The sequence below is a fragment of the Apaloderma vittatum genome, unplaced genomic scaffold (genome assembly GCF_000703405.1).
Source record: "Apaloderma vittatum isolate BGI_N311 unplaced genomic scaffold, ASM70340v1 scaffold21271, whole genome shotgun sequence".
Classification (NCBI taxonomy): Eukaryota; Metazoa; Chordata; class Aves; order Trogoniformes; family Trogonidae; genus Apaloderma; species Apaloderma vittatum.
The window spans coordinates 24,573-34,759 of NW_009701092.1; the positions used below are offsets into that span (position 1 = coordinate 24,573).

Consider the following 10,187-nt stretch of genomic DNA (forward strand, 5'->3'; position numbering starts at 1 on the left):
AACCCTCTCGTAAGTACCAAGTGTCGGGACGTGCGAGTCCTTGCAGAGATTGTTTGGAAACAACGCGACAGAGGCGGCTTTTTCACTCCGGTCGCTCGTGAATCAGAAGGCTTCGCGTGCCGCTTTTGCGCGCTCGGAGGGAACCCCGGCGGGCTGTGGGCGTCTTTGCGTGGGCTCTCCGAATGCCAGGGTTTCTCTTGATTTGTGTGATTTAACTGCGGCGAGAAGTTGTTGGGATTCCCTGCCTCCAGCCAAGCTGGGTGTAGGCATGAGGCAGGTGGAACCTTCGGATCCACCTGCGCTCCTGTTAAAAAGGTTGTGGGCGGCACAAAAGAGGGCTCCTCTCCTCGACTGCCCTAAGGTTTGCTGGGTCCTGCGAGTGACTGAGCCCCCTTCCCTGCTTCAAGAGAGAGATCTGACCTCAGGCGTGACAGCAGAACGGCGGAGAATGAGAAATCGGCTGATTTTTGCTGACATTGTTGCCTGTCACTTCTCCCCAAAAGACTGGGAGCAGTGACGTGCTGATAGCGTGTTTTCTGCTGTGCTTGGTTTTTGGTGGTGTGCCAGGTATAATGTCAACGATGATGGTTTTGAGGGGAAAAAAACACCAAACAAGTCCCTTTCAGGCAATAAATTATTGATGTTTCTTTTCCTTTGATGAGGAAGGAAGGGTTTGTGAATGCTGGTTTGTGGGAAGCTGGAAAGGATCGTGGTGGCTGCGACCTAGAAACGTGATTTTTCTGTTGCGGGCTGTTTGGCACAGTTTGAGAGCTTAATTTGCTGAAAGGGCGGTGTGATTCCCTGCTCTGGGAATGAGGAGGAGAGGACAGCTTAGCACCCAAGTGGAAAAAGAGACATTTAATGTGGCCTTACTGTAGCGTATTTCTGAACAGAGGTGCAAGTCGCCGTGCCGTGATGCCTGTCTCATGCTAGCAGTCTGGCACAGGTCAGAAGGTGGCTTTTGCCCCCCAGCACCTCTGAGCAAATGAGATTTATTTATTTTTTTCTGGGCCTTATGATAAAGGCTCGGGGAGAAGCTCAACGTGCGCCGTTCCGTCTGCCTCCGTGCAGAGGTTGGCTTGACTTCCCTGGAGGCGGGCTGCAGAAAATTCTTAAATCAGAGCTTTCACCTGGTTCCTGCTGCAAATACTGAAGAAGGTGCAGGAAGATCTGAGCAGCACGACAGGGAGGAATATATACTGCCCCTTCCTCGGGCTGAAAATCTGTTTAGGGGAAGCTGCCCTTGTCTGGTTTCAGCATTGACAGCAGCTGTCTCATCTCTCTCCTCTCTCTCCTTCCTCAGTTACGCTTGCGAAGTCGTGCCCCCAGACAGACACCCAGTCTGATTTGCTCCTCTCCCCTTTCAGGGGTGTCCTTTTTCATGCACAGCCTGAAGCGGTTGGGGGGAACGATCGGGAAAACCGATCCTCTGGCAGACTTCATGCAAGGTTAATGCATGAAATCTCTCCCTTCTCTTTCCCGCCCAGGTTTTTACTGGAGAAGTCTTCTTGCAAGGTTAATAACCCTCTGCTGTTTACTTTCCCGTGGGAGGGTATTCATGTAGCAGAAAGTTTCTGCTTTGCCTTGGAGTTTGAGATAGCCCTTCTGCACAGTTTAAATCTGCTCTGCTACAGCTCCCCCGTATTTTCCCATCTCACAGCATTGAGGGATTTGGAAACTGCTCTGATTTACAACTTCTCCAGTAGTTCGCTGCTAGAGCTACTGGTGCCCAGGCTGTTTTCTCCTCTTTCATCCATGACTTCATTGCCGAATCGGCATCACGGCAGCGCCTCGGGCTCCTGCAGGCTCTGTGGCGGTAGGTGAGCGCTGGGTGGTACTTAGCACCAGCACCCTGCTCCTTTTTTGGTTGCGCAACACAGTGCGAGACTGATGCATCAGTCTGTCCCTCGGTGTTACGGGGCAGCAGGGAATTAATTAGGGCTTTTGATGTGCTAAATCCAAGCGCGATTTGCACTTGGAGGGGAGGGGCTCTTGGGCTGCGATGCTCTTGAGCACCTGTTGAAGCACCTCGGCCTCTGATTTAGCGTGTGGTGGGTCTGTGGTATGTGCAGGGGGGCAGCAAAGCCTTGATCTGCCTGTCTGGGCTGCTTCTCCCTCCTCCTGCGCTGGCAGGATTCCCCCCCTCTCGCTGCAGGGCACAGCAGGGAGGGGAAGGACCAATTCCAACTAGACATTGGAATAGTCTTCTGGGGGAAGTGGTGGATTCCTCCACTTTAGACAGTTTTAAGGCTCAGCTTGACAGGGAGCTGGGCCATCTCCCTTAAACTGTATTTCTTTACCTTGAAGGGCTGCACTAAATGATCCCTGAGGTCCCCTCCATCCTGTTGCTCTGTGTCCCTCTGTGATTCTGTGAAGGCTGGCGGAGCCAGCCAGCCATGTAGCATCTTTAGTGGAGCGGAGGCTGCTCCCTCTGCAGCTGCCTTCGCAGGTACCCACAGTGGTGCTCCCCACTGTGGTCTGTGCGTGCAGGGGGGCGATGCTTGATGTGCTGAAAGCACCTTTTGCCTTCATCCTTGATCGGTGGGATCGACTCTCCCGCAGGATCACGACACCGGTGACCAGTTAATACTGGTAGGGAAGCTGTGTTTCCTCCCAGCTGGTTTAGGGATTTTCTCAGCTCGAGGTGCAAGCTCTAACGCAAGCAGAGATGGTTCCTCAGCTGACCCCAGCCTCGTGTGAAACGTTGGGTCTGGGTGCTTTTTTTTTTTTTCCCTGCACCGATACCAGGATGGGAGCTGCGCAGGGCGACAGATTTTTCTCAGCGTTCATGTGCTGGCATCCATCTGGCCGCTTGGATCCTCCCGAAGGCTGGAATTCCCTTTAGTCACGGGAGTTAAATAGATCTGTTCAAGCAATCTGGACATGAAGCTCCTCTCCCGGTACAGATGGGGCTGAAGCTCACAATGGCTCCATCTGCATATCAAAGCCCTGGACATATGGACAGGATTCTCCCCTGCCTCTGACCCGGCTCTTTTGGCTGCTCTGTGAGGGTTTGCACCCTCTGAGCACATCTCGGCGTGCTCTGAAACCTGGGAGCTATTTATACCTTTGCCAGCTACCCTGAAGAAGTCTCACTCTGAGCTTTGCGTCTCCTAAGGTACAGAAGCACCCGTGGCGTGGCTGTCAGGACAGATGTAAAAGAGAATCCTCAAATGCGTTAGGTTGGCAGGGACCTTGGAGATCATCCAGTCCAACCCCCTGCCATGGGCAGGGACGCCCTTAACCAGCCCAGGTTGCTCACGGCCTCATCCAACCTGGCCTTGAACATCTCCAGGGAGGGGGCAGCCACAGCCTCTCTGGGCAATCTGTTCCAGAGTCTGGCCACCCTCGCACTGAGGAATTTCTTCCTAAGATCCAATCTAAACCCATTCTCCTTCAACTTAAATCCTTTTCCCCTTGTCCTGTCACTGGACACTCTTGTCAAAAGTGATAAAGTTCCCCCGGAGCCTTCTCTTCTCCAGCTGAACACCCCCAGCTCCCTCAGCCTGAACTCGCAGCAGAGCTACTCCAGCCCCTGGGTCATCTTTGCAGCCTCCTCTGGACTCGTTCCAGCAGCTCCATGTCCCGCTCACGGTTGGGACACCACAACTGGACGCAGGATTCAAGGTGAGGGCTCACCAGCGCAGAGCAAAGGGGGAGAATCTCCTCTCTTGCCCTGCTGGCCACACTCCTCTGGATGCATCCCAGCATGGGTTGGCCTTCTGGAGCAGGCAAAAAAAAACTCCAGAGGAGAGACTAGTCCCAAGCAGCCTGAAAGCACGCTGCCCTCCTCCTCCTCCTTTTTCCGAGGTCGTACAGGCACAAATACACGTGCTCAGCTCCTTCGTGCCTTCTGCTTTCTCAGCTCTCAGCGAGTTATACTGAACATGCTTAACTTCTTTCAATTTTTAAATGTTTCCATGACTCTGTAGGTTGTAGCCAAGTGAAGGTCCAGCCACCAGATCCCAGTTTTTCGGGGCAACCGGAGAGAAGGACTGTGGCCAAAGTGAATTTCAGGCAGGCAGTTTGGATTTGTAACTGGTGAAGCATCAGAAAGGTGGAGTGAATAATATTCACTAAGGCAGGGAAACAACATTCTGGTCAGGAAGAGATTCTGAGTGGAATTTCATTTATATATATATATATAAAAAGCTTTGCAACAAGTGCATAAAGCTGATGAAAAACGATGGGCAGCACCTCAAACTTGAAAAAGCACTGATTTTACTTGCAGCAAACTCAGCCTGGTCCTCTGGGCTTAGGAGTTCTTAAATGTAGAGGAAAATCCCTTTGGGTGGGACCAAAAAAAAAAAATCAATAAAAGGGAGGAGGGAGAAAATCAGTGCAGAATCTACCCAAAAGTGCAAAGCCCTGAGTGGTCGTGGAGCAAAAAGCAAAATCTGAGGGGAGAAATCGTACGTATGTAGAGAGATACGCAGAGAAATCGGCCCTGGGTGCTCCGGGGAAGCTCCGAGTTGTACCGAAGCGGGGTTATTGTGGCTGGGGGTGACTCAGGAGCTGAGTCAGGCTGTTGCTGACGGTCAGTGTGTCCCGGCGGGGGCAGGAGTTAAAGAGCAGGGTGAGCACGCGTCCCGCACGCCAGCGCCGGCCCGACGAGCCGCCTTCGCCCTTGGGGTCCTTGCGCTGTCGGCAAAGACAGCAGAAATCATGTGCAATCCCATTTTAGCCAATTACATACCCCTGTAATTAAGACTCTCTTCAACTTGTCAAGCCTGGCCACCCGGAGGGGATTTTTATTTTTTTTTTTTTTGAGCTCTTGTTCACCCGGAGTGCTGCTGCAAAAGGATTTCCAAGCGCGTTGCTCTTGGGCTGAGGCGTGAGGAGACCAACCCTGACCCCTGTTGCTTCCCTGACCCCTCGTTCTTCTTCCCTGCCCAGCCGTGGGTTTCTGTTTCTTCCCCTTTCTGACGCTTCAACCCAAGGAGTCGGAAGCCTCCGCTTGTCTCTCCTCCTTTGCCCTCCCACGGTGTTTGTGCAGCGTCTGGCGCTCGGCAACAGGCAGAAATGCAAAAACAGGGTTTGAAGTTTGCCCTCCTTAGCAGCTCCTCTGAGGTGAACTGGTGATTTTAGCGGTCTCTCCTCCCTCGGAGAGGGGAGGCCCAGCAGCTCAGGAACGGTTTAACTTTGTATTTTGGGAGGGCCGGTCCTTTCTTCGGTGTTTAAAGCTGAGCTTTTGCCAGCTGCATCCCACGTCAAGTTTTGATTAGTTTGGTTTCTGCTCCTAATGAATCCCAGGCAGGGCTTCGAGTGCAGTTTGGAAAAGCCGAATGCCTGCAGAGCGGAGAAGAGAGAAGCAGCAAAGCTCTGCACGGAGAAGGAGATTTTCTAACTCGGTGGTTTTGCTGAGACGTTTGGGCTCTGAAATGACACGGTTTCTTGTACCTCCAAGCGCAGCTGCCTGCTTGCAGAGCTGCAAATCTTACTAGAAGCGAGCAGGGGCTTTGCCTTTTAGAGATGTGGCAAAGCTCTGGGGTGTCAGGTGGCATCTTGCTTTGAATTCTGCTTGAATTTGGGGCCGGTTGGGACGTTTTCTCTCCCTGTTTTTTTTGGCACCGTGAGAGAAAGGCGATCCGGCCTGCCCCCAGTCGCGGTGTTCTCCGCACACTTCGGTAGCTCTCGTGTGAAATGCTGCCCCTTCTCCCCTCTCCCCGCCTTGTCTCCGGTTACCAGGGCTCCTCAATCTGGCATTTAGACTGGAGCAGCCTTTGCTTGGGGCTGAGCTGAGGGCAAGGGGATGTGGGATGATGACCTGGAGCCCCTCTGTCCGGATGGGAAGGTAGGACACGATCTGGTTTTGAGCTGGTGAATGGACTTGCCCAGGGGGACATCTGCGGGTCCTGAAATCTTGCTCTTTCCTTCGTGGGTTGCTGTTGGTATCGGTGGATGGGAGTGTGAGGAGAGCCCAAAGCAGCCCCAGGTGAGCTGCCCGCTCTCTTGTGTAGCAGAGAAACAACCTTCTCAACGTTTACCAGCCGACAGCTCTTATGACGGTAAGGTTTTAGCCTGGATAGTTTCACTTCTGACATATTTTTCATGTAAAATGGGTTTTTAATCACGGTCCTTCTGGACTGCCAGCGTTTTTTTTCTGAACTGGCACTTAGAGCAGACCTAGTGGCGAGGAGGGGAGACCTCGTAGTGGGGAGTTGCACGGCCGTTTCGTGCCACGCTCAGTCGTATCTCGCTAACAAACAGCGGAGCAGGGCGCAGCTCGTGTGCAGGAGCTGCACGCAAGCTGGAATCGGGGCTCGTTTGATTGTTGGTTTCTTTTTCGCTGTCCTTGGCCACGTTCCCAGCTGCTGTGCTGCTTCCCTCTCTCCTTGTTGCAGAAAGCAGGGGAGTGGGGCAGAATTCCAGCCCGGGGACATTGTTACAGAAGGACGGGGGACTTGGTTTGTCTTGTTGCTGTGCTTCAGTCACCGTGCCCACAGCTGCATCCCATCCCTGCCTGTGTCAGCGCTCCCCTCAGGAGCAGTCTTGGCTTTTCATCACCCTTATCTCAGCTTCCCTGCACGATCCCTTCAGATTCAGGAAACCTTCTAGCAACAGTTAGCCACCCACCCAGGTGCAATTTTCTTCTGCCGAGGGTGTTTGATCTGCCTACTCCACCTACCTGTGCCTATTCAGACATCCAGCTCTCTGTGTGATGAGAAAAATACAGTTACAATCATTATCTCCCCACAGGAGGAGACAAAGGAGGAGGTTTGGAACAAGGCAGGCCCCCTTGAAGTTGCCCTTTCTGGCATCTGCCTGCAGATGCGTGGTGTCCGTCTTCTCTTTTGGCTGTGTCTTAGAGATCGTCAGACCTTGACTGTGAGAGGAATCTGGTGGGTTTGTGATAGGTTCGGGCTGGGAAGGTGGGTTCAGGTGAGGATCCAGGACCCCGAGAAGGGTTTCTACGTGCCGCTGCCAGTGTTCCCCGTGCCAAGGGCCGCGCAGCTTCTCTTGGCCTGTGTTTGCCGGTGGCACTCGAGTGGTGCCGGAGATGACGGACCCCAGGAGCTGCTGTCCTGCGTGCGCCACAAGCCTCGCCCACGGTGAAACGAGCAGCAGGGTGATGGGCTTTGAGGGATACTTGGTGCTTCAGCGAAGCCCCTGGCTCTTCCTTACGGCACAGCGGTTCCCCAAGAGCCCCTGCTACCCCCGGCAGCCGGGCAGGACCGACCTGTTGCTGACTCCTCCTGCAGCTGGATAGGTCAGCCCTGTGTACACAGGAAGCGTTTGTTTGTCTTTAATCCCATAATTGAGAGTTTCGGTAACAACTTGTGTCTAAAGATCAAAAGCTGAGGTTCGGGCTCCTTCCTGCCTCATTCCAGACAGGATTGGGAAGATTCAACTTCCCTTCATGCAGGTTCCTCTTCTCATCTACGAGCAGCTCTTGTGGAGAGAAGCAGTAGGGCTGCCTGCTCCCCAAAAGCGCGGTTTGTAACCTCACCAGGATGCAGCTGATGGCAGATTTCACTCCCTGGGTGAGGGTGTTCCCTTCCAGGTACCCTGGCAGCCCTGGGGGGGCGCTGTCATTTCATGCACACACAAAAAAAAACCCAACAAAAAACCCCCCAACAAATGTGGGGTGTTTGAAGCAGACGTTATGCCTGGAGAAAGCCTTGGTGGCCACTTAGCATGTTCCCGAGCAAGCTGCGGGGCGTGGGGGGCTGCTCCCATTGTGCAGGGAACAAAGCTGAGCTCTTCGCTGGCCCGCGACAGGCGCTGGGGGTGGAAGAAATGCCTTTGAGATTTCAAGTCGTCGCTGCGCAGGTCTCGGAGTCCTCGCCAAGAACAGACAGATACCATATGAAGATGAGGAGCTGCCTCCCTGGGTGGTACGCGGCCCTGCCTCCTCCTCGCTGTGGCGCCGTGCGGATCCACAGAGCTTCCCAGAAACACAAGAAGCCTCTTTTCTCTCTCTCTCTCTCCCTTCCATCTGTGCATGGAAGCGAGGTCCCCAGCCTTGGAGGAGGCCTTCCCGGGGTGGCTGCTTTCCCTGCTGGCTGTGCCTCTCCTGCACATTGCTCTCAGCACCCTCATCCGAGCCGCCCCCTGCCTTTTTGAGCTCAGCTTTTTCCCGTCGCCGAGCAAAGGGGAGCCAGCGTGCAGCCCTCGGTGGGGATCACCCCTTGACCTTCCCAGCCAGAGAGGCGAGACGTGTCCTTAGCCCACACCAGCGGCCAGGCAGGGCTGGAAGGGGCTGGTGTTTGCTTTTCCTACAGCTGGAGGGAGCAGCTCAAAAAAAAAAACCAGCAAAAATAGGCAATCTGCCAGTGTGGATCTGCGCTCAGTGTTTCACTGCACCTCGACGTGCTTCTGCCTCCAGAGAGTAAAAGACCCACTAGGTCATGGATAAACACAGGTTCTCCTCAGGCTCTGGCACGTCCTCTGCCTCTGCCCACCCCTCCTGGTGTGGGGCAAGTCTGGAGCAGAAAGCCTGGATCAAGAGGGAGACAGGTCAGGGGCCTGTTCCTGCGTGAGGCCGGGGCATGAGAGGAGCGGGAGCTGCTGTTCTTTTGATTGTCCTGTGCTGCGGTTGCACATTTCGGAACCGTTTTTGCCCTCCCCAGCAGATTCTGGTATCTCTGAAGCAGCTCCTTGCTCAGTCAGGGCACTGGCCACACGCACACCGTGCAGCTGCAGCTCAGTGTGGGAGCTCCTGTGCAGTCTGTCCCCGGAGTTGCTCAGGCTGCCCATCCTGCCTTCCTACCTCTGCCACCAGCAGAGAGTGAGCCTGACACCTTGTCTGTTCGACCATCATGGCCCCCATGAGGATGTCGTGGCTGCTCCATGGCCACGTAAAGCTGGAGTGAATTTTGTTGGTGTCTGCGTTTAAAAAAAAGTGCTTTAAGCCTTCTGAGTGAAGGCTGTCCCAGTACAGCAGGTGGGAAATGGTCAAAGTCTGGTCTCTTCATTCCTGGCACCAAGCAGGAGTGTTGCTTCTCTGCAAAAACGTAGCAGGCACGCAGGGCCTGAGAGGCGCAAGAGATGGTCTGGCTCACTTCAAGGGCAGCTCGTGGTGTTTCCACACATCCACTGGTCTTGGGCGATTGGTGAAAGGGGCCGGGTGCCTTCAGGATGTTTTCCCAGCCTCGCGCATCCCATTTTAACAGATAACTCTGCGTTTTCACTCATGAGCGGTAAAATTCCCTGACCAGGCCTGTGGCAGCTGGTCCCATCTTCACTCTACATTAAACCCTGTCATCCTCCCTGCGCTACAGAGAAAGCAGCGACTTAAGAGCCTAATTCAGGTGTTTGCCTTTCTCCTCGTTTTTGTCGTGCTTTGTTAGTCCCTTTCCTGCCGTGGTGGTAAAAGCACTCGTACCTTGTGTCGGTCGCATTGCACCACATTTTGCCCCCTCCCTCTTAAGCGACCTGTACGGCAGAGCTGTTTTAGCAAGGCCAGTGCTAGAGTTAAGCCCTGTTAAAATCCCCCTTCCAGCATTCCTGGAACGTTTGAAATAAGGTGCTGAGTACGCGAGTAACCAAGCGCGTAGCAGCAAGCGGGGCCAGGCAGGTAATGCAGGGCACAGCGGGCACGGAAAATGGGTTTTCTCGTTCTCAGACTCCTGCTTGCTGCAAGGCTGGGTCAGAGCACCCGTGGATCCCAGCTCTGATGGAGCTCCAGGCTGGGGAGCAGCGATCCCCTTCCCTCCAGCTTCCTCCTGCCATTTGACCCTGTGCTGGTGGCTGGGCGAAGGAGGAGGACGAGTTCCAGGTTTTATACCAAGCAGGGCCACACCGAGGTGTGAATTCCTCCAGTCTTAGCAGCAGCTTCTCCTGGGTTTCCCCCCTTGCCCAGAGAGGACGGACGTGCCCAGCATCGCCGGGACAGGCCCGGAGCCGTGGCAGAGCAGCCGGCGCAGCTGAAGCCCTCTGCATAAGGAGCTGTTTGTTTGGCTGAATTGTTAAGCCCCATTGACAATAGGAGCCCCCCCTTTCCCTCCTCTCACACTCGAGGAACTGTGGTGGCCACACACTGCTCCTTTCTCTTGTCTTCGGGCGCCGAATTAGGGGTTATTCTCCCCCGAAGTCTCTCTGACGGGCTGTCGCTTTTTGTTCTGGCTCTCCGCAGGCGTACGAGTGGGCCTTGGAAGGGATGCGACACCTCGCCTGCATCAGCATGGAGGAGTGCGGCTCCGCCGAGCACTGCGCCGGTGTCATCAAGTGCCTGGAGAGTTACA

The 10,187-nt window shown here is 54.4% G+C and overlaps 1 protein-coding gene across 1 annotated transcript in view; it reads left to right on the top strand.

Moving 5' to 3' along the window:
- The window catches only part of LOC104281132 (pleckstrin homology domain-containing family G member 4B-like), a gene marked incomplete at both ends in the record, with an annotated part of 38,269 nt that overhangs the window by 23,106 nt on the left and 4,976 nt on the right, over positions 1 to 10,187 (top strand). Inside the window, 2 exon segments of the mRNA XM_009879031.1 lie at positions 10,079 to 10,184; position 10,187. The exon segment at position 10,187 is cut by the window's right edge and continues 190 nt beyond it. Of these exon segments, the coding sequence (XP_009877333.1) occupies positions 10,079 to 10,184; position 10,187 (107 nt within the window).